General features: G+C 26.6%; 2 protein-coding genes across 4 annotated transcripts; both read right to left on the reverse strand.

Moving 5' to 3' along the window:
• Window positions 1-3,419: 3,419 nt before the first annotated feature.
• On the reverse strand, window positions 3,420-6,668 carry Pldn (biogenesis of lysosomal organelles complex 1 subunit pallidin). Its single transcript, XM_011059825.2, has 6 exons — window positions 6,389-6,668; window positions 6,074-6,209; window positions 5,177-5,284; window positions 5,017-5,104; window positions 4,613-4,699; window positions 3,420-4,533 (listed from the first exon to the last, which is right to left on the reverse strand). The coding sequence occupies exons 2-6, from the start codon at window positions 6,133-6,135 to the stop codon at window positions 4,417-4,419; spliced, it is 462 nt and encodes a 153-aa protein (XP_011058127.1). The 5' UTR covers window positions 6,136-6,209; window positions 6,389-6,668; the 3' UTR covers window positions 3,420-4,416.
• A 3,839-nt stretch (window positions 6,669-10,507) lies between these two features.
• On the reverse strand, window positions 10,508-25,015 carry LOC105148238 (adenylate kinase isoenzyme 5). Of its 3 annotated transcripts, XM_011059846.2 has the most exons (13): window positions 24,736-25,013; window positions 22,407-22,603; window positions 22,148-22,270; window positions 20,428-20,595; window positions 20,064-20,174; window positions 18,518-18,660; window positions 17,863-18,045; window positions 17,180-17,302; window positions 16,953-17,109; window positions 16,255-16,523; window positions 15,227-15,391; window positions 13,335-13,602; window positions 10,508-12,966 (listed from the first exon to the last, which is right to left on the reverse strand). In XM_011059846.2, exons 3-13 carry the CDS (start codon window positions 22,167-22,169, stop codon window positions 12,719-12,721), a joined length of 1,857 nt encoding a protein of 618 aa, XP_011058148.1. In that variant the 5' UTR covers window positions 22,170-22,270; window positions 22,407-22,603; window positions 24,736-25,013; the 3' UTR covers window positions 10,508-12,718. The 3 variants fall into 3 exon arrangements, with proteins under 3 accessions (XP_011058148.1, XP_087266806.1, XP_011058159.1); XM_087410680.1 differs by having other exon boundaries at window positions 22,148-22,553; window positions 24,736-25,015; XM_011059857.2 differs by having other exon boundaries at window positions 22,148-22,598; window positions 24,736-25,015.
• Window positions 25,016-25,045: the final 30 nt, after the last annotated feature.

The raw sequence follows: 25,045 nt of genomic DNA on the forward strand, positions 1-25,045 counted from the left end.
ATTTTACTCTTTTATTTTTGATATTTCTTTTTGCCTGAAGAATGATTGACCTAAGAATGGAGTATTCCTTGCGCGGCAAATCAATTCACGCATCGTGCCTTTGAATAATTAGGAAGTATCTCTTGTATATTCTTAAACGTGTTATATATATAATATACATATACATTTTACATATAATAATATGTATACATATAATAACATGTATACATAGGATAGAATATTTTAATATACTTATATCAATTATTATTTGTTCTTCATTTCAAAAGAAAAACATGTTGATTAAAAGCTTCATAACTAGAAGAAAATATATATAATTACGATTTTTTTTTAATTACTCGGTTTGTCTCATTCTATGCATATAAAGACAAACTTAAAAAAATAAGTATTTTATAAATATTTTATAAGTATTTTATAAAATATATTTCATATTTTATATAAAAATATGTCAGAGAAAATATAAAATATGAAATATCTTATAAACTATGAAAATTTGATGGATTTACTTTAATATTTTTTACATTTCAGTCTAAAAAAATTGATTTATGTAAAAGCTATTAAAAATTATGTAAAATTTATATAAATTAAAAAACATTTTATATAATTATTGAAACTTAAACTACAAAAAATCAAATGATTATCTTCAAAAAATATGACGTTAAGATTTGATAAAATATGTAATATAAAAAATTAATGATATATATCTATTCTTTTCCCAAAATTATGAATTTTAAAATCTAAAATTGTGAAGTATGAAATATTTTTTCTAAAGCAAGAAAAAATGGAATAATTAAGTCGATACATTAAAACGATCTTGTGAGTATGTATATATATATATATATATATATATATATATATATATATATATGTTTCAATATGTTGATAGATTTATACATAAAAATATTAACCCTGTACATATAGAGTAGAATGCGCAATTGCGGTTTCTATTTTATTATCCTTATTATAATGTCTCTCTTTTTCTTTCTCTTTCTCTTTCTCTTTCTTTCTGAACGATTAGAAATTATTATTACTATTATTAATAATACCATGATATTTTATTGTATGGAATCATAGTATAGATAAATCATAGAAGTATGTGGTAGATTTCGACATTAATGTATGTGGGGTGTCTCAAGAAATGCCTCTCAGTTACGAATATTTCAAATCAAAGAAGAAAGATTATTTAACATATGTAAGACTCCACTTTAAAACATTGGAAATAAGGCAGGACAAAAAGTGATCTATTTTAGAAACGTTACCATTAAATAAATAAATATTAACGAAATAAATAAAAGCTAAAATTTAGTTGCACGCAATTTTCTAACGATTAAAGTTTTCGACTTTTGTAATTGACTTTATTTTGATCTTGTTAATAATGAACGTCTTATCGGCTGCTCGCAATTAAAAGGCATGAATTAAAAGGCATTTGTCATTAGCGAATCTTATCGAATACAATGCAAAACAAATCATATTCCTTTTAGTGTTAATAAGTACCTTTGTCACTACTTTAAAGACAACTTAATTTTAATCAGGAATAAAAATTATTTTAATAAGGTGAAAAATGGAAATTTGTAATTAAATCCCTAAAACTATAATAAATTGTTGACAGAAATCATTGCTTGTAATTTTTAATTTGAAAGCATTCGATTGAATTATTGAATTTGATAATTTAGTAATGACGGGAAGAATTAATTAGAACAAATAGAATAATAACAGAGAAGGAGAAATTTTCCTGGAGTTGCGGTATTTCAAGCGGCACCCTGCACATAAGTCTCGCGTTTTATTATCATATACGGTGTACGGTAATATTAGACTATCAGAAGCGATATTAATTATGGTGTGTGATATAATAACTAATTTACAATTAATTGAATTGGTGTGTCAATTTCTGCGCTCTAATTTACGTCTTTTCCGAGTACGTCCAAGTTAAGACTTATCTATTTTTTCATTGCAGCCATATTGAATTATTATCCACACAATACAGTTTTGCAAAGAACATCTTAAAAAAAGTCCAGAGAACGTGCTACGACTTAAATATTCTTAGGACTTTGCTCAAAAAATTGTGTTGTGTAATATTAAAAATAAAAAAGTTTTTTTAAGTAAATTTTTTCACAATACGTTAAAAGAGATTGATTTTTTTTATATGTAATTAGTCGTGTTCAAGTATAAATTAGTGAAGTATATCAAGAAGTTTCTTTCTTTTTATGCTGCAGATCAGTATGATTATATAATTGTTCTATACATAAATTTTTTTGTCGAAAAGATTCATATATACAATAGTTATTCAAGATTGATATTTATTTAGTAAATTAATTCACAAATTGAAAAGTAAGCTTTTAATTCATTAATTAATGATAATATTTATTTTTAATTATTGATATAAAAATGATTATAAAAATTAATTAATACATCAGTGATCCACGCTTAATTTTCCGTCCAAATCATTAGATATTTTGGCTAAAAAGAAAATTATAAAATAATTTCTGATATTATAGGCAGATACATAATTATAATATAGTATTGGTACTTTAGATCTTTCTAATTAATAATTTATAATAATTTTTTGTACTTTTTAATCATTATAAAATATATTTTAGTTAACTAATATAATAACACAAACAGAAATACTAGGATCCACCAATGAGTCACGCGACATAATCAAATCATTTAAAAAAATTGGCGTTGTACAGAATATATTACTAACATATCAAGAAGATGTCGGAACAAATGAACATATCGACAACTTAATATATTTTATTAATCTACATTATCTACAATATCGGATATGTGTAATGCGAAAAAATTAATTTTAGCGACGTATATGCAAGAAAAATATGCAAAAAAAAATTTCACATACCATAATTCGGCTGTAATGGAAAAATAGGAATTATTTATTTTAATATATTCACAATGCATTAATAATGTGAATTGAAGATTACTGAAATATGAAAAGCGACAGACAGCAGAACTAATGCGATTATATACATACCTCGATCGTAATTAAATGAGTAGAATGAATATGTGCCTTGAAGTAAAACTAAAAATATAGTTGTTTTCTTTTTCTTCTACCTAATTATTTATCCCCACGATATATAAGGACTCACTGCAACGTGTGGTTATCTCCATAATTTGTATGCATATAATTTAATATGTAACTCTCTACGAGACGTAAGAAATAAATATCGAGGAACATATTTTATTTCATATTCTTCTTATTTTCCTCGTCTTAAAAAAATACACGTAAAAAATATAATTATTGAAATATTTCCTAGGCAAAATATTTCAGTAAATCTTGCATTATATTCAGACATCTTTTAGATAATTTCTAGATATCTTCTAAAGACATCTTTAAAAAAATATATCGTTTAGATATCTATAAAACCTCGATGTTTTCTGGATTGACTGAAGAAGTAAAGACTTGATAACTTCTATATACATTTTATTTATAAAGATTAGATTATATGAATGTGTAAATCTTTACATTTTTTTAGACAAGAGGTCTGTTTTTTCTGACTGAACTAATATAAACTTTTGGACTTAAAATGAGGTAGGTATATACTTAATATTTAGTGAAAGCGAAAAAAAAAGATTCTAATGCAATCTAGTGTAGGAAAAAAAAAACAAACTTGCAGATATTTTTTTATACAGACTGCGTTCGGTTATTCACTATAATACCGATAGTATACGAACTAGATTTTCAATATTTGTAGCGAATAACAGAACGCACTCCTAGATTATAGGTCTATTTTCTGTGATTGAACTAGTGTATATTTTTGGAACTTAAAGTGAGATATGTTTAATATTTTTCAAAGATGAGAAAGATAGTTCTAGTGCGGAAAACAGACCATATGTTTAATTTCTATTGATGGTTTGAATCGGGTCAAAGTCAAGTCAGAGCAAAGAGAAATCTGAGAGTGGACAAGCAATCAAAGTTGATTATTTGTCCTTGATTATTCGTCTAATCCACTTAATAGTATGGAAGAGAACCATAAAATCTATATTACGTCTATATTACCCTAAGAGGTTTAGTAGGTAAAAAAGAGGGATGTCTGATCTTAGATTTCTTTCTGGTCAGAATCGGATTAGAGTTAAGTTGGCTTGCCTGTTTCCACAAATCAGAGTTACACTAAAGTTGCAGCAGAGTTACACCATCATATAAGAATATAAGGTATTCCATTCTCAAGGATGTACAATCTTGAATATGGCAGCTGCTCTTTGACCAATCAAAACGTTGTGAAATTGTAAAAAAGAAATCTGATAACTACCTTAAAATTTTATTGGGTAGGATTCTTAATGTTTCCAACGTAAGAGCACTCAACTGAACCCGACTTCAACTTGACTTTGACCCTCGAAACAGTTATATTTCTCTTATAGAAATAATTTGTAAAAATTTATCGGTTTATTTAGATTTATACTCTTTTAATTAGTTGTAGATTTTCCAATTAATTCTTGTTCCTTGCGCAATTCTTGTTCACGTTGTTGTTCCCTATTCATTGATTCTTTTTTCTTAATCTGTTGAAGACGCAACACGCGTTTCTGCAATAAATCGTTTTATATAGCTGAAAATATATTACCTATATACACACGTCCTAGAAAAATTAATTTTATAATTCACCTTTAGTTTAGACGTTCTTTCATGAATATTAATCATTTCTTTTCTTATCACTGATAATTTTCCTTGATAAATTTTAACGACTGAAAACTGTAAAACATTTTTAAATGTAATGTTTCTGTCATGAGAGATGTCAATACTCCAAACATATTACAAGATTTTTAATCCGAAATTCCAAAAATCGAAATCTCTAAAAATCAAATATTAAAAAAAACAGATTATTCTTGTTTATTCTGTAAATAAAAATAAAATTTTTTGTTCGAAATCCAATTTGTATTTTCATCTTTAACTTCACCATGCTATGTATTCCAAATTCAAAAATATTCAAAATTTGAAACATTTTCAGTTACAATCATTTCGGATTGAGGATATTCAACTTATATCATGAGAGAAGGAAAAAGTCTTACCATATCATTTAAATCTATATCTTCAAATGTCTCATGTATCCTTTTATTCTCAAGCTGCATTCGTGTAAGTAGAGACTCTTGTTTATTACTGTAAGAAAAATATAACATAAACAATCAACGTGAAATCTTTATTGTTTGCATTACTGATTTATATGCTTACGTCAGCTCGAAAAGTTCTTGCTTAACTTGTTCCAGTGGAGATTGATAAATACCCAAAAGACCTTCCGCCAGTTTTTCTGCAGCTTCTGAGAAATCTACTGTATCTTCGCTATTAAAAAATAAATAATACTTTTATGTTGTGCATTATATTATGTATTATATAATTATAATGTATATACAATATATATATATATATATATATATATATATATATATATATTTATATAATATATATTTATATAATTGTATATTATATATATTATATATTAAACTTTGTTAATATTTAAATATATCTAAAGGCATCTTGACTATATAAATTTGTGTGTCCATTTTTTTACAATCTGAGTGGTTATCTTAAACACTTCTTATTTGAAAATTATTGTAGCTTCAACTTTTAGTATTAGAACAACAATTTTAGTATTAGAATTTTCATCTCAAAATGATTTCAGAAATCTGTCAGTAAATAATGTGATAGATCTAAGATATCCTGTATAATTTATATTAAAATATTTAGAATATACAGGAATATAATAAAATTCTGAAGAATAAATTTCAAGGACAAGTTTTTCATAAGATTGTATCTTAAAAAAATTATACATTTACAAATATATTGATGTAAATTTTCTTCCATATTTTAATATAAAGAATTCGCTGAGTCTTGCAACATTTTAATTATATATCTGAATAAATGGCTTAATTAAAACAATTTTTTTATTGGGTAGATATTGTTAGCTTTCAACCTGATTATATAAATATATAATAATTTCTTCCATTTTTGGGTTACTTTTAAAAACTATTTGCAGAACTCTGTTCTTGAATTTAAAATAATATATAATATGATAACCTAATTGCAGTAATATAAATTATCTTGATCTAAAGAAATACATAAAAAGATTACCTCAATTGTTTTTCAGTTTTCAATTGAATCTCCATTGCTCTGGATTTTTCTACGTCAGTCATTATTTTTATCGTCGCTTTCTCTTCACTTTATTCGCGGTTATATATGTCAAGCATAATAGTGTGCATCAAAGTTGCTAAAAGAAGAAATTAAAAGAAAGCTTTGACAGATTGTCAACACTTGTTTACCGATTAACATTTTTTTTGCCGACATAGCCTATTTTTTAGTTAGGACACTCAACATTACATCCTGTTTCACATCCCTTTTATACCGAGCATTTGACTTACGTAAACTAATTACTTTTTATTAAATTACCTTAATTTCAGCAATATATTTAAAATATAATACACTAAATTGGATAATTATACAGTTTAACTACAACATCCTAAAAATCAATAAATTTGACGCGTTTTCGTATGAAACGAAAGAATCTGGCAAAAATAAGCGTCGTTGTGTCCCGAAAACCGAAATATTAAGCGTGAAAGTTTACGACAATTGAGGTTAGAAAATCTGTCAGCTGCGAAATACCACGACACGACGACGACGTATGTCACGAGTACAGTGATCATTTTCATGCTTTGACTACATGCGCATGCGTTTTTGATATTTCTCACGACAGTAGAATGCATGAAATTTGATTTAAACTTAACAGACTTTACATAACGCATAATGCATAGTACATAAGAAAATCAACCGCTTTAATATGTTTCAACATGCTCTCATTGATTTATTTTTATCAGGAGCACCTACTAAAATAGTGGATATTGTTGTAAATTATATATTTAAATTCACAATGCAATATGCGAAATTCTAAGTACTAATATCAAAATGTGATATTAATTGAAATAAAACCTAATCGATTTGTAATTCTTGTATTCTACATGTTCTAATACGTATACCCAGTAAACGAGAATGGATTGAAATGAATTCAGATTTTCAGAAATATTGATTCACGAATTTTGAAAAATGAATGCTTTTCAATTCTGAATGAATTTTTATTCATTTATAGGAATTGCATGAAGCATATCTCTATGCCTTTCAATCTAAAATAAAATTAGCTTTTTCTGTGCAACATACACAATTGTGAATATTGTTCAATACAAAATTTTGAATAGGAAATGTATTATAGTTTTTCGATCCAATTGCATTCAATTGAATCTAATTGAATCCAATTGAATCCAAATTAAATCCAGAAAAAAGTATTCGCTATTTAAAATACGCATTCGAATAGAAAAAAATTTCAATCCATTCTCGTTTGCTGGACAGTTGAACGGTTGGTGTATACCTTGGAGTTTGTTTTGAAGTCGCGCCCCAGCAAACGAGAATCGATTAAAATGGATTGAAATTTTTTCTATCCGAATGTATATTTTATATATAAATAGCGAATACTTTTTTTAAATTTAATTGGATTCAATTAGATTCAATTAGATACAATTGGAAAAACTGCATTTTCTATTCAAAATTTTGAATTGAACAGTATTCACAATGCACAGAAAAAGCTAATATTATTTTTAGATTGAAAGACGATTGCTGGGCAGTAAAGCGGCACTGAGCGCGTCATGTTTACGCAGTTTTTTTACGCGCAGTCGACGCAGTCATTCTCCGCGTGATCATCAGTGATCATACACTTACCGACGCTTGTGTTATGTAGGTAGGTAGCTGTGCCATTCCTCTTCTTCATAATTAATCCTTTTTAGAACATATTTCCGACAAATAATGTACTATACCAGAGATAATACAAGACGTCGTACTTTAGATTTCAAAAACTTATTTAAAGTATTAAATAAGGAACAGTTTTTTTTTTAATATTAAATACTTAAATAAGTGCTTTATTATCTTTATTTATAAAATACTCATTTTTAGTAAAACTGTTTTGTTATAGTACGATAATCCTGCTTGGCTTTTAATAATCCTCTTGAATTATTTCGTTTTTGAAATTGTTTTAAATATGACTGATTCTCTTTGATTGATACAACTATTTAAAAAATATGAAATAAATTCCGAGAACTTATTTAAAATGTTACTTAAGAAATAGATCAGTAGAAATTATTTAAAATAATAAATACTAAATAATATTTTTTTTTATCTTTTTTATTCAAAGTATATATTTTAAATAATTTTATTTAAATACGACTGAACACTGTATATTATATATATATAACTTATATTTATAAGTAAAAAAAAAGTATAATTTATAAATTAGTATTTTTTATCGCGGAATGAAACAATTTCTTATATGAACTTTTTTAGAACTTAGCTTTCTAGCGTTCTATGAATAGCATTTATATACATTTAGCGATAATTTAAATATAATTATATATATTATCTTTTCTGGATTAAAAATGCTGAATAAGACACGAGAATGGCAGAATTAAACGATTCGAAAGTAACAAAAAATTGCAAGGCATCAATCTTTTATTAAAAACGTTGTGTACATTGCGCAGATTTCGTGTAATAAAAAATTATTACAAATTAATAATAGCCTATCGTAACACAATTGAAATATCTAAGATATTCATGAGCTGAGTAACGAATATAAGAAGTATAACAAAAAATCGTGTAATAAAACTTATTCATCGAAGAATATTAAAAATGTAAAAGACATATTATTTTTTACTTATTTTGTGATACGCGTTAATATTTCGACAGTTAGATGATCGGCGCGCGACCTTCGGGGTTTGTTTTGATGTGGAAGGGGGTGAGTGTCGGGTGTGCGTCACGTTAAATGCGAAGTTACAATCATTCCATTACCAAGGCTCGTACAAACAGGTAGTTGTGTCGCGTGCCATTCTTCACATTTTTTTTTTAAACGTAATCGCGAAAAACGCTAGATATAATACAAAACTCACAGTATATTTACCAGTTTGTACGATTAATTATTCATAAAAAGATCGAGATGACAATTATGTATTATGGAACAGATATTTCGTACGGTTCATTCGTTTGAAATCAAAATACGATGGAAAACAGAATTTATTACTATTTCGCGATATTTAGGAACAACAATTATTTTTGTTTAACATAAAATTTTCTCTCGCTTGAGTATAATTCTCGATTTATATCTACGTATTTATATACTACGTACAAACTGTATCACGTAATTCATGCTATTCCTATATACTTTCATTTAATATAATAATATATTATATTAATATAATAATATATTACTGTAATTAATAATTTAATTAATTTTTCGTTTTTCTGTATCTTTCGTGATATGATAGAAAATTTAGCGCGACTTTAAAATTATTTTTAGAAAATATAAAAGAAATATTTCTCTTTTTTATTAATCTATAGCTCTCATTCCATTAACTCTAATCTTATTATCTTACAGATAATAAGATAATAAGTAAGATAATAAGAGATTCGTAATAAGAGATTCAGTCCTTATGAATTTATTTTGCAATAATGACGAATTGACATGAATTTGATATACATTTTTAAAAGTTACTGATTATATATATATATATATATATATATATATATATATATATATACATAGTAATATAGAAAGCTGTGTTACATTTTTAAGATGATATCTTCCCTCTCATGAATACGACTTTGTGGTGAGGGTTTCAGTATCAAAAGATATACATAAAAAGACGGTTTTCCGTAAGTAACTAAAAATTTGCAAATCTGTCTGAATGATATATGTAGATAAATTTTTAGATACTTGAATAAAATCTTTTCTTCGTGTAAAAATCCAACGACGGGGAAGTTAACGTATCCTCGTCGCCGATTTAATTGTAAGTGAACGAATCGTATAGCCGGTTCGTCGCGTCGCGCGTTTGCTTTGGCAGTACCGTTAAAGTTATCGGACTAATTGACTTTTTACAAAACCTATTTGATAAAGTTTTAGTTTCGCGAAAGACGCGAAAGACTAAACCATTAGTTAGCGCGTGATTATAATATATTATTCGCGAGTGTTTTATGCGAGTGTCCTGTGCGAGAGGATGGATGTCAACCCGATTCTGAGAGGAGGAGGAGATCTGAAAGAGGCATCGGACACTGGCGGAGTAACCTTGTGGTAAATATTTTTTGCTTATGTAAAATTAATATTTTTCTTCTATTTATTCTTAAGTCGTTTCATTTTACAATGATTTAAAAATGATAAGTAGAAAAAAGATTATTTTTAAATTATTTTGAAATTTCATGTGTACGAATTTTTAAGATCTATTTTAAAAAATGTATAATATTATTTTATAAATATTTAATTCAATGAAATTTAAAAATTAATATACAACTATAAAATATACAATATACATATTACTATGTAATATACAACTATAAAATAATGATAATAATTAAACATAAGGTAATAATTAAATTTAAAAAATGGTAAGAAGGTCATCTACTGCACAATGAAAGTATTGTTTGAAATCAACTTGGTTTTAACAGTAAATCATATAAAATGCAATAAAACACGAGCAAAAATATTTTAAATATTCATTTTATTTTTAAAATAATTCTTTGTACAATTTTCCATGTCAATATATTTCGATTTTCGATGTATTAATGTTAAGGATGTATGAGCGACATTTCAACATAATAATAAAAAATTACAGATTATTCTAAATTACGTTTAAAAATAATACGACAAATTTGACGGTTTACTATCTGGATTATAAATTATTTTAATAAATAATAGTATTTTTTAAATCTGTGTTCTAATAAAAATATATGGAAATATGTATTTTTTATAAAATAAATGACAAAATCTCAATTTTTTAATATAAATACATTATGTACTTAAGATTATGTGAAGTCATATATTGCGATGTATGAACTGTTGTCCAGAAAACAAAATATTTATTTGTTCGATATCTTTGTAATTAATCAGTGAATCGCAATGAAACTTTGCACAAGTTATTTTGAATATTTAAAATACTTATAAAAAAATTTAGATTTTTATTATTATTTTTAAAATTTTAGTTTATAACAATAAAAATAAAATACATAAACTATAAAATGTGTTGTTCAATAAAATCGGAATGTTTTGAACACAATTTATATATATATATATATATATATATATATATATATAGTTTGTTTAAAGTATAAATATTAACACATTTGTAAAAATGACGCCCATACATCCTTAAATTCACTACTTCTAGGTTTGCTTGGAAATAGATAAAGGAAAAGAGGCCAAATAAAAAAATATTGTAAGGAATGTTAAGTTATAATATGATATAGCAAAATCTTTAAAGCACTTTCCTACAAAATTGATTTTCAATATTTATGCGTCTTTTTCTTAAGAAAAACCAAATTATATTTTCGTAATTTTTTAAATTAAGAGATCGAAATATTGTGTTTCGCATCAAGTCACGTACAGTAAATAACAAGACGTATTATATATTTATGCGCAGAGTTTTTAACTAAAAATACTTCAGATTTCAGTAAGCATTGGATTAGTAATCGATTTTGCAAATAGATTTAAGGGCGATAATATATTTACGAAATTGTAGAATAAAATTGTTTGTAGTTATGTTCTTTTTTTTCATCACTGAATCGATACATTATTAAATCATTTCTTTAAATTACTTTCCTTATGTGATTATCTGCACATTTTGGTCGACATTTTTTTCCTAAATAAACTGATTTGAAGAATTAATTCTCTTTTGTAATTTTTTACTTAACACTTAACAAAATTATAATTTTTTTATATGACCAAATGATCAAATTAGAATGTGCTTATATTTAGAGGATTAAATATATAAGTATGAATATATTATAATATAAATACAATATAAGTACAATATACATATAAGTACAATTGCGGACCTACGCATATGAATTTTGCGATGTTGATAGTTTCAAACTTGACAGTTTATAACTCAAAACTATTGTGACCTCAATTTCTTTTACTATAATTTTAAAACCTATAATTCCATACACTATTGAAATATTACTTAACCGTAAGACATATGTACAAACGTATATTAATCAGAATAAAAGATCTATAAAAGATGTGAGAAAGGCACGCTATTAATAAAATAAAAGATTTTACTGATTGTAACAAATTAAATGTGAGAAAAATTATGTACTTATACATAAATAAAACTGTACTTATTGTACTTGCACATAAATAAAATAATAAACTTTTAGAATAGAGAGAGAGAGAGATATCATAGTTATAATATTAAGAAAATGATAAAAATTTAAATAAAAGAAGATGAATCATTTCATAATTTTTATGTCAACAATACTTCATAATTAATTAGAAATATATATATATATATATATATATATATACATATATATACACACACACATATATATATGTATACACTATATACAGAGTGTCCCAGACTTCCCGTATCACCAGTATTATTAATTTTTATCTTAAATTTATTTCAAGAATCTGTTATTAACGGGTGATATCTTCTGGGACATTTTATATATAGTGTTTATTATTCGAAATATGTTTCCAATTACTTACGACTTTATTTTTGGCTGTTTTAACAGACGGATTAATTGTATTGTTTAAGTCGTATTTTTTTTAAGGCACGCGGTAGGGCAAGAGATATTATTAGTAAAATATCAAAATTGTCAGTACAATTGAAAGTTCCAATACGTATTACGGAGCCTTTCGTGCATGTTAACAGTTAAAATTATTTAACAATATTAAAAAAGACTTTGTATTTACATATGAAGATTTTGCTGATAACCTTCAATTTCATTGTACATTTTCCTGACAGGATCTTTTGGCAAATAGTTGTGCATCGTTGGTGCGATTTTATTGTTGCCGGATATATTGCCGTTGGCTAAATGCGCTACACCATTTTGTAGGATATGTGTTGTTCCTTTTGTGATGCCATTCTGATGAATATGACCATTCTGTTGAATATGCTTCATATTGTTCAATACACCATTAGAAATAGTACCCACTCCTAAGAAGGCAATAAATATTAAAATACATTACTAGCAATAAAAAATACGATGCACTTCTCAATTATTCTTAATCTACCGTTAATCACTAATTCAAGATTACAATCTAAAAATATACTTTAAGAATAAAAAACCAAAAAATTCTAGGAAATATATAGATTTATTCGGTCTTCTGAAAAATTTTTCAATTCGTATAAAAATCTAAGAAATTTTTTTTAAAAAGAGAAAAGAGAAGAGAGTTACAAAAATTATACAAAAATTCTTTGAAATGTTTTAATTTATATAGAAATACTAAAAAATTATATAAACAGTTCTAAGAAAAATTTTCATCGGAGTCGCAATGTTAAATAAATATAATAAAATTGCTTACCTTGAGCAACAATTCCGTTTTTCGTCGCATCGGCTATCTTTCCAATATAATTAGATACGCCGTTGACTGCTAGTTTGGCATTGCCGTTAGGTATGGCACGTCCATTTTGATATTCATTCGAAATATTTATTCCGTTTGGGTGTCTCTTGATAGGCGAATCCGGATCGCATAGACTTTCTTCTTCTTTGCGACGTGCTCGACGCATTAGTTGATATAACGCAGCAGTAAAATCCTGCTGGACACTAGGTACATCTGTATCACCGTCCACCTTTTTAAAAAAATAATAATTTATTATTATTTGTAAAAGAATAAGCAAATTATATTTCAAAATAAAAGAATTATATTTCATAAAGATATAATCGTTTCCATTATTGCTTCTTACTTCTGGCCCTTAGAAAAAGTGGTTGACTTATAATCTTAAGACCATTGTTTTATGTGTTGCTAAAGGCAAAAGACTTAAATCAGTCATTATAAGTCTGCTAAGATCCTATATTCTTAATAGTCACCTTATTTTTAAACTCCAACGAGAAAATAATTAAAACTTAGTCATAGCAATTTTCTTTACTGATCGATATTCTTTACTACCTATTGTTATTCCTACTTTTTTTTTATTTCTGTCTTTATTTTTATAAAAAATATTAAATAAATCTATATGTCTGAATTTCAAATATTAAATTGTAGAACAATCAATAATATACAATATGTAATAATAATAACTCTTAATTGAAGTACGTCACTCCAAGTCATCGTTTATACAATAATAACTAAGTGATTATTTTATTGTCACCATTTCAAATAATTTTTGAAACTTTACTATACGAAATTTTCAATTTTAATAAATTTAATATTTCGTATTGCTATCAAAGGACCCCGCACCAACCTTGTGGAAATTTGCTCTTAGTCGAATTGGTTAAATTTTGGATATATTGTAGGTCTGATCATTCTGAACAAATATCTCCATGGGCCCAACCTCCTTCTATGGCTTGTTTTTCACTATAAATCTTAGAAGATTTAAATTCAAACCATTTTTTTTTTAATTGGATTTTCGTGTATTATTGATATTATATTATTATTGATAAATATTATGTATATAATAAATATATACATGCATATATATGGTGCGTGTATACAGGATATTCAGCGTAACAATCGACACGATTTTTTGGACACTTCTGATAGTTAAAAGAAATGGTTAAAAAGGAAGATTCTACTTCGTGCAAATTACAACATGCGACAAAAAATTAAAAAGAAATTTTAAATAAAAAATCAAGATAATCTTGAATTTTTTAAGTAGTATTATACAATTTTTTCTATAATATTGGGATCTTTAAAACGAATTCAAATCATTATCGAGAATGTCATCTTTATTGATGTTATGCTAATAAACATATAATATAAAAAAAGACCATGCAAAGAGGGAGTCTAAAAATGGCCAATTTTAGCGGTGTATACAGACACCTTCAAAATCAATGCAGTTATCATCTTGAAAATCCATACAGTCATGAAAGAAAATTTAATATACCTAAAAAAGCTTGGAAAACCTTCTAAAAATAATAAAATATATTGTTTGATACAGTTTGATAAAGTTTTAGAGCGATGAGCATTATTATTCCTTTTAAAAAAAATCACTTTTTTTCGGCCTCCTAAACCAGGCTCCCTTAAAGTGATCCCCTAATTTTGATGTGTAGTATGTATTTGTCGTTTTACATTTTGACTTATTTATATTCGTGTTGTTCATATTACATTACCCGCTTTATAAGTGTGTTTGTTTATTAATAAGTGCAATTGCGTTTATTTGCGCTTATTTGCTTTTTTACATTAATACAACAAAATTTAAAATTTATTTCAATATTATAGCATGTTTTATCATAACTCAATTATTTATTACGTACAATTATTAACCGATTATCGCTGTCCAGCGTTTTCAACATGGGAAGAGACACTTCGCGAAAAAGTTCCAATCTTTTTCTAAATGCTGAAACACTGTCGTCCAGTCTTCCTCTCCCGAGTTGCAATTTGGAGCAGTCAAGTAATACTAGTGGTGGTTCCTGTCCAAACTATTAATAAATAATATAATGCAAATGATTAATAATTTATTAATACTGAGCGATGTATCGAATAGAAAGTTATAAAATCAAATTGATGATAAATGTAATTCGTGATTTTGAAATATTCGCCTAAGAAAAAATCGGTTCACCAATTTTTTGCACAATTTCGTAAAACTTCTTTCAATAACAATAACTCATTAAAAAATCATTATATTGAAGTAAATCAAAGCTCAAATTAAAGCTACATTCTTCTGGACAATCAAATATCAAAATTGAGTTAAAGGCAATATTACAAAGCGGAATTTTTGTAAAACTATAACTTGGAAACAAATGATCGCAAAAAACCTTTAAAAGAGAAATTAAATTAGAAATTTTAATATTAAACCTACTGCACCCCGTTAAATGACCGTTTTTCAACTTTTTGTTAAAAATTCTGTATTTAATGTCATTGCTTTCATCATTCAATTTCACGACTTTTCCTATAATATACATATAATCAGTTTTTCAATATTTATCTCTTTTCTTGTTTCGTTTCTTGTGAGAAACATATTTATGTAGTCCACCTTATTGCAATCAGTCACTTAACCGATTAAAAATTTATGTTTTTTATCTGTTCCGAAGTGTGACAAGAGTATATGAAAGCATTTTTTCATTTTTCAAAATCTATTTTCAATATCTGCATTTACAAACAACATTTGTAAGCAACATTGTGTAACATTTTTTTGTAACTAAATTTTGATTTGTTGATTATCAAAAAGAATGTTTAAGATTTAATTGAACTTTTTTATTCATCTCAAAACAATAAAGTTTGCTAAATTTCGAAGACATAAAAAATAAATGAGTGTATATGCAATGAAACTAATTTTATTTACCTTCGTCTGAAATTCCTGCACTTGATTCAAGTCTCTCGGATATCCATCCATGACGATACCGTCCGAATCTCGATTCAAAAGAATCTGCTGTTCTATAAGCTGCATTACGATATCGTGAGGGACCATTTCACCCAAAACAATTGCATCATTTACAATCATATTGGACGAGGCCATCGTTCTAAATAATTCTCCAATACTTATATGCAGCCAGCCTGACATATTACGAACAGCTTGAGTGCAAAGAGCTGCCTTATTACTTCCTGGTCCACCTAATATATATGATTATATTATGCATTATTTCTTAATAAGAAATTAATTAATTAATAAAGAGCTGCGGATTAAAGATTCAGCGACTAATAAAAGCGCGTAGCGAAGAAAAGATTGTCAATATTGATTGTGGTTATTACCGCGCAACGAAGAATTGGAAAGAATGCGCGTTTAGCAATTGCCAATTTTACGCAACGCTGCGCTAAATCTTTTGCCGCTGATCGCGCGGATTCATGGATGTTTATTAATTAATTAATCGTTAATTATTGAGACTTTTTTTGTAAATAATATAGCATTTTTTTATTAAATTTCTATCTATATTTTTATTCAAATCCATTCTATCTACTCACGATCAGTGCATTTTCTTTCAGATTATATATAGTATGCATACCATGTGCACGCATGCATGTATATATTGAAATAAAATGTACCTATGACCCAAATAAATGATGGCAATCCTTTTCTCGGTTTATCAGCTGTTTTTGGTGCGTCTATTGATATAAAAGGTGGTAGCCTATTATTAGTTCCTACAACTTGTTTGACTAATGCTGAATCCGTGGTCGATTCCTTTCTCCTTTCCACTTCAACCTGAAATACGATATAATGCAATCCAACAATATTTCATAAAAAATAATTTATTAAATTTGAATTTACTTACTTCGGCTTCTAAAGATTGAGGTACATTTTGATCGTGAATTTCACCGCTTGATATTCCAAGAATTCTGAGAATTGCATCTCGAAAACTAACATAGACCTCACTTGGGTTGCGTTCCCCATTTATCTATACAATAAATTTTCATTTAGATTTATAGTAAATATAATTTCCACACAAAAATATAGTAAGTATTAGTTTACTATTATTATAATTTCTGAAGCTTTTTATTTTCTTATTAACTTGTAATTAAGCTTGATCTGATGTTTTATCCAATGGCTTCTATGATGATGTAAATAGGTAAAATCCATTGGGGAAAATATCAAGTTTAATCACAACAAATTAACACAAAAACAAGTTAACCAGATAATAAAAATTGTGCCTAAGTTATCTAGCTATATTATTTTTCAACTTCCTGGTGTATAAAGGATATCATTTTGTATAATAATTTTCTCGCGTTCAATATTAATATGTGCATTTGCTATCTTCCTTTTATCTCTTTTTAAAATAGTAATGTGAAAACAATTGTATAATTCTCTCTCAAGCCTGGCAAAGCGTGGCTCGTGAGCCATCTCTACCCGATTTTTCCCCAAAAAATCACACCCAAAAAAAGAAACTAATAACTCAAAATTAAAAAGTAATATTAACAAAATTTATACTTGGAGCACACTAATAGCGAATTTGTTTACCTCAAGTAACATGCCACTTTGATCAAAATATTCTGCAACTGGCATTACGTTTCTGTAAAAATTATGCAACTCCATTCTAGCTAATCCAATGATAACATGGCCGAGTTGCGCACCGAAATCAATTTGTCTCTCCAACACTTCTTGCCTCCACGATACAAGAATGACACCATTAACGATTTTTATCTACAAACAAGATTAAATGAATTTTTTAATATTGTTTTACTGTGTAAATCGCTTATTCGAATACTATATATAATTAACTAGGGACTTATTGTTACACATAATGCTGCTCATTTTTACTTCTTTGTATCCCTATTTGTATCAATTTGCATTTATAAAACGTAATTTTAGACAAAATATTTTTAATTTTAATTTCAATTGTTATACGATACTGTCCGTGTATTGTTTCTACAGTAAAGCCACTTCATTTTGTACATAATTTAACTACAGAATTTGTATATTAAGTAAATATTGCCGTCAGATGACAGCTGTACATAAATGATATTTTAAATTTTTTTTTGTTTTTAGCATAAAATCATTTGCATTAACTATTTTTATATGTACTTCAATTGTGTATAAGAATTTTGCAATTTTGTAAAGCCAATTCAAAGATATTCTAAAGGATTCCCTTAAGAATTAAGTATAGGACACTCACTTTTTCAGCATATTCTACTACATCACGCATATTTCGTGGATATCCGCTTACAAGAAAAACCTTGGCTCCTGGGGACATTTTCATCTCAAGCATGAGTACTTCTGTGACAGTTTTGCTACTAAGTTGTCCAAAATCTTGCATATCTGTATAAAAATAGTTGAAATATACGACATGTTGCACAAATATAAAATTTCTTATTTACTAATGTTATTATATTTAACACTAGAATAACCAATTGAGATAATTTTTACATCTCCGCGAGAAAATAAAGCTTAGTCACAGTAATTTTCTTCACTGATTGAAAACCCATTTCTACTTTCCTAATTTCTTAAATTCTTTTTTAAATATTGAATAAATTTGTATATAATAATCTCAAATATTAGTCACTTCTGTCACGGTGCGCCAATAGGTTCTTTTATCTTCGATATTTTGTTGCAATTCAAGAGTATTGAATTTTATTCAATTTCCACTTTAACAAATATTAAACAAGGATGACATGACATCCGAAGAACACCCAGGACGCCTCTGTATATATGTATACGCACTAATCATAGTGATTTACGAATTCTCCTAGCTATTCTACTGTTAATAATAGTTAATAATTACTTTTAATTGTAGCGTAAGAATCATTCTAGATCTAAATGATCGTTTATGCAACAAAAAACTATTCACGGGTTAAATAGAAAAAGTTGACATATAATTTATATATGTTCTCAGAAATCACATATATTTATATCATTTAAATTGCACTTGTTGTTAGTTATTGTTCGCCCGATTTTTGTTGTCTTTTGCATTTTAACAATAAATCGTTAGTCATATGAAGCGTTAAACATTTTGTCTTAATCTTAAAATATATTTTGATATATTTGACAAAATGTATCATTACGTCTTACTTATATACGATCGATGGCTTATTGTTAAGATGCAAATGACAAGAGGAAATTAGTGAACATCAATACATATTGTGTCGAGAGGAACTAACTACTAGTTTACAGTTCCTGGTTATATTATTAAACGCATTTTTTAAATAATTTATTGACATCGAAAGATCAGATTTATATCATAACCCAACTACCATTGTTGTAATCGATTGAAATATGTATATGTAAATAAAATAGTAATCTATAAAATAGATGTACGAAATGATATGAATTATGTGGAAAATATGGAAAAAGAGTCTGAGGAAAGTGATTATCACAAAAAATCGGTTCACTAAGAAAATAATTCGTGTTTGAAATTATTATTTATATGTAAATAATATAGACATACATTAATAATATATCAAAGGAAACCAAGGCTGTAGTATCGCCAAAGATGGCTGAAGTATTAAAAAGACATGTAGATATTTTTATTTCATAAAAATAAATAAATATTTGATGAATATTACTGAAACTGTGTTTATATTAATTGAAAATGTCTGTTACTACTCAATATGAATTAATCAAAAAATTCAAGATACATCTAGTAATATGATCAAGAATTGCATATTATGTGTACATATATGTGCACGTTAAAATGCTAATATAAATAAGAAATAAATATGAACCATTTCCTAATGCATATTGTTGAAGAAGATCCATCATATTAATATGCGTTATTCCTTTTTTCTCCTGTATCAAATTGTCGCAATATGTCACCTTACCACTACCTGGACCTCCTATAATCATAAAATAAAACAAGTAATAGATTAGGATAATGGGAACCAGCGTAATGTGTAAATTATTTGTTTTTAATGGCTCAAAAATGATATTAAAATATAAAAGGAAACGTTTTAACTAAAATTTTTTACCAACAAGAAAGTATATATAATACAAATTCAATGTATTCACATAGAATATGTATTATAAAATATATTGAAAATTATTCCTAAAATATGATTTCTAAATTCGTAACAATTGATATATACTAACCAAGTACGAATATAACAGGAATTTTTGGTATTTCGAATTTAATTGGACCAACATTTTGTTTTGGGAATTGTCCATCTGGTGGAGTCGCCAAAAGACCAGCCTCTCCTCGCCATCTTCCTGTAGCTCGAGCATCGTTTTCCTCGAACATCTGCGATCCATTTTGTTGATCTAAAATATATTTGCTTTGTAATATATCATATGCGGTGGATTGAAATATTTGCACTATTTAAGAAATTCAGGTTAAACAAAAAATATTAATAATAAAAGTACCTTATAAAGTTATTGTCAAATTGTATCGTTCAATTTCTCTATTTTAAATTCAATTTTAAAAATATCTGACAATTACAATCAATTACGACAAATGCTGTAACGTGTAAGCGCTTAGTCAAAGTGTTAATTTTAGTAAATGTATACACTTACTAGTCAATGTATATATAATTTACATGAACAGTAGACTACAGTAAGTGTATATATTTACTGAGTTAACACTTTCACTGTGACATAAAAAAAAAAGAATTCACATTTCTCTCTCTCTCTCTCTCTCTCTCTCTCTCTCTCTCTCTCTCTCTCTCTCTCTCTCTTTCTCGATTAAAGAACTTGCTAAGAAATCTAATCGTATTATTCAACAAAAAGTGGTCTTTTTTTAATACAAAAGCGAATGTAATCATTTTCCGTAATTAGTTTTTTAGGCTCTAACGATACTATTTATCAAATTGTTCTATTAGGTCGCAATTTTGAAAAAATGTAACAATTAAAAAATTTAATTTAACGATTAAGTTGTAAAAATAAGATCTTTTAGTATATTTTGGCACATTATAACTATGTAATGAAACTTCATTGTAATAATAAATATTATAACTATGTAATAAAGCTTCATTGTAATAATAAAAATTAAATATATTGTTAGGACTTTCAATTTTTATAAAAAATTATATCAATTATACTAGTTAACATTTTTTTAATTACTTTGAACAAGATGCTTCTTATAGATTTTTGGATGTCAAAAACGTCAAAAACAATATCAGTTAAATCACTAGAACGTTAAGATTCTGAAATAATTGATGTGTAATGTGCAAAAAATGACTTTTTAAATTAAAAAAAAAGGTTATCTTGAAATTCTGATCAGAAGTCACGATTGTATTGTTTATTTCGTACTAGCACATTACGTGCGCACGCTGTGTATAAATCTATATTACTTTTTATATGTATACTATATATGTATAATTTCTTCAATGTTCACTTTTTTTACGATATTATCTTAACTTAAGAGATTATCAATACAGTATACATGTTCAATTTAAATCTAACACATAATATTTATTATGAATAAAATAATCATTAGTTTCTTAAGTTCTTAAATGTCGCATATTGATAATATTATAAAAATCATATATTTAACTACACAAATTAGAATATTATAAAAGAAAAAAAATTAAGACATTTCGAATTTTTCAACTAAAAATGTTCATTAAATGAAACGAAATTCTCTAATTTAAACCTAACACATAATATTCATTATGAACAATCATTAGTTTCTTAAGTTCTTAAATGTCGCATATTGATAATATTATAAAAATCGTATATTTAACTACACAAACTAGAATATTACAAAAGAAAAAAAATTAAGACACCGCGAATTTTTCAACTAAATATTCATTAAATGAAATGAAATTCTCTAATTTGAACTATTATAATAATTATTATTCGTGGATATACTAACCAGTATCCAAGCAGATGCCCATAGTAAATTGTTCAAAGGCTGACACGATCCTTCTACGGCCATTTACGGCATTCACATGCCTCTGACAGATAAACTCATCCTTACTTCAGCACATACAATGTTCTGAAGAATTACAATGCGTAGCTTCACAAAATTTTCACATCATGCAAGGATGTTTTTTGTTTCACGTATTCTCAATTTTTGTAATCAATTTTTTGTAGCGGATAATCACAAGTTACTTTAAAATGAATATACATACACTTGTTTGATTTTCTAAATTCAGTGCTATTTATCCATGGGACTTTATTTTCTCTCCTATGAAGCGACGTCTTAATGACGGAGGCGTACGTACGTGCCACGTGTTGACTTGTGTCACATCTATTCGACGTATTCTTTTTAATAGATGCTTGAGAATGAAAGTAAGTAAAATCAGTGTCCACATCGACGTTATCTGAGCTGTTGAGAAATTTACCCGACAAGTCCGCAAGTAAATAATTGCACAATTAATATAATTTCGGATGTTATATTTTATGTTTTTAGAATGAATATGAATTATTTGGATTAAAATATTTTTGAATACTCTTAATACAAGATATTATTACATTTTTAAAATATATGATCTCGAAAAGATGTTTGAACATTAATTTTCTGATCATAGCAAAATTCTACTTTCCATATTTGATACTATTTTAATATTTTTGTTAAATATGATCTTTGCTTTAGAAAAATCAAATTTCTATCAAGTTTATTGAAAGCAATTATTAAGTGAATAATTTTTATAATTCATTTTTATGCAAGATTAGCATAAATGTACTTTAGAATAGTCTTGTTAAGAAAGAGAAAAATATCATCTTGTGAACAAATTGACATTCAAATTACAATATCAAATTATAAGATATATTATCACTAAATTCAAAAAAATAAGAATGTAGTAAGTAAATTTCAAAGATCCCCTGCAACTAAATGAAAAAAATAACAACTTGAACAAGAAACAAATTACATGGAACTAATATTTTTTCTTTCTTGAATATCGATAAAATAGAAAACATGTTTGATTGCTATCAATGAGCTCGATAGAAAATGTTTATGTTTTAATAACTTAAGAAATTTGTAAAGTATAGATTTGCTCAATTTTTTATTGGGCCGCTTCCAATTTTATGTAGTGCTGCTTATGTAGTTTTTTATATTAGGTGTTGGAATTAATTCGTAGCGTTTTACAAGTGATGGGAAGTACTTTCATTAATGTATTTTTTAATGCTCATGTGAAATAAATAACATTCTTTCATTAAAAAACGCTACGAATTAATTCCAACACCTAATAGTATTTGAAATACGTCCAGCAAACATCACATTACACGTAAATACATGTTAATTGTAATTTTCTACTCAACAATATAACTGTAATACAATATATACGTGTTATATTACAGTTATATTGTTGAGTGAAAAATTACAACTAACGTGCACGTTACATGTAATTTGTTGGGCGATAAGAAGGATGAAAAAAGATCAAAACTGATGTTCGCTCAATTTATTATTTATACATTACAGATTTTCTCTAAAAAAATTATAATTCATCATAACTTTGAATAATTCATTCAGCACAGTTTCTTTTCTACGTGATTACATTTTAAATACTAAATAAAAAACACTACATGAGTCAAATTAGAGGCAGCCCAATAAAAAGTGTTACTGATCAATGAAATAATACTTTGCATTTTATCATATATACAATAGATCTATTTATTTATTTATTTATTTATTTGTCATAATTAATCTTGCGATTTAGAAAAAGTAAGCAATAAATGCACATAAGTATCAAATAAAATACTTGGTTAATTAAAAAAAAGAAAATATTTTATGTAACATGTAAATACAACAAAAGTTCACATAACAAAGAGAAATTTATAAAAAGAACTAAAGCAAGTTGAAGAATGTTTAAATGTGAAAAGAAACAAAATTAGTATTAATATTTAAAATATAAATTAAATTCTTTGTTCCAATAAGATATGATTCGTGTTAGATAAATTAGATATACGGAAAGAACGTTTTTTTTTAAATTTACCCTGAAAATATGGTAGTTGTGGTACAATACAATATTTTAAAGTTTTTATCATGCATTTCAGTAAAATTGATCAAATTAATATTATACTTTATTGTAGTTTTATTAATGAGAGAGATTTACAATACGTTAAAATTCTTCAAAATATAATATTGTCTCACGACTGTCATATTTTCAAGGTAAATTCTAAGAAAAAATTCTTTCCATGTACTTTAACAAAAATAAAAAAGTGAAAATGAAAGAAATACAAACTACTACAGAAAAATTTAGGATACGTATCAAAATTAATCATTTACAGAAATAGTTAATATAATCATTAATGAATTTAAAAAAGTTATCAGCGACTTCAAAATTGTGATTTAACAGTTAATAATTAATGCTGATTTAAGATGAATGCATAATTATGAATCAAGTCAACAGTATCGAATACGAAAATTAAACAATTTTCAATGATAATGATGGAAAATCGGAGCATCGCGTTTCAAAACTTTGAAGAACCGATCGATCTTTCGTAAATGCGACTCACAATAGATGAGTGATCAATGAGTAAATCCGCACACTCCCGTACGTTTCCTATCAAGTGGAGTAATTTGCCTCGACTTGCATCAATCGCGCAACACTTTGAGCAAATTTGAAAATGAACGACTTTGCACTCCGACTTTGCATTCGTCCAGAAGTGTCAGTGCAAAGTGTTGTATACAAAAACATAAATGACTATGAGTCACGACATGACCGAGCTTTCTTGCAACGCGCACGACAATGGTATAATGATTTGTCAGGAACGAATAGAGGTCGTAGTAAGAACCACATGTCACCATGGATACCGCGCAAGCGCC

Source organism: Acromyrmex echinatior, chromosome 10 (genome assembly GCF_024713525.1).
Source record: "Acromyrmex echinatior isolate Ae372 chromosome 10, ASM2471352v2, whole genome shotgun sequence".
Lineage (NCBI taxonomy): Eukaryota > Metazoa > Arthropoda > Insecta > Hymenoptera > Formicidae > Acromyrmex > Acromyrmex echinatior.

What these genes read in the sequence shown, in the direction of transcription:
- Pldn (XM_011059825.2), bottom strand. Translation starts at nt 6,135, where the DNA reads ATGACTGACGTAGAAAAATCCAGAGCAATGGAGATTCAATTGAAAACT. An exon ending in CAAGAACTTTTCGAGCTGAC is followed by an intron (nt 5,105 to 5,176) that starts GTAAGCATATAA and finishes TTTTTCTTACAG; the next exon opens with TAATAAACAAGAGTCTCTAC. An exon ending in AAAGAACGTCTAAACTAAAG is followed by an intron (nt 4,534 to 4,612) that starts GTGAATTATAAA and finishes GATTTATTGCAG; the next exon opens with AAACGCGTGTTGCGTCTTCA.
- LOC105148238 (XM_087410680.1), bottom strand. Translation starts at nt 22,169, where the DNA reads ATGGGCATCTGCTTGGATACTG. An exon ending in TCCTGTTATATTCGTACTTG is followed by an intron (nt 20,175 to 20,427) that starts GTTAGTATATAT and finishes TTATGATTATAG; the next exon opens with GAGGTCCAGGTAGTGGTAAG. An exon ending in CTCAATCTTTAGAAGCCGAA is followed by an intron (nt 17,110 to 17,179) that starts GTAAGTAAATTC and finishes ATCGTATTTCAG; the next exon opens with GTTGAAGTGGAAAGGAGAAA.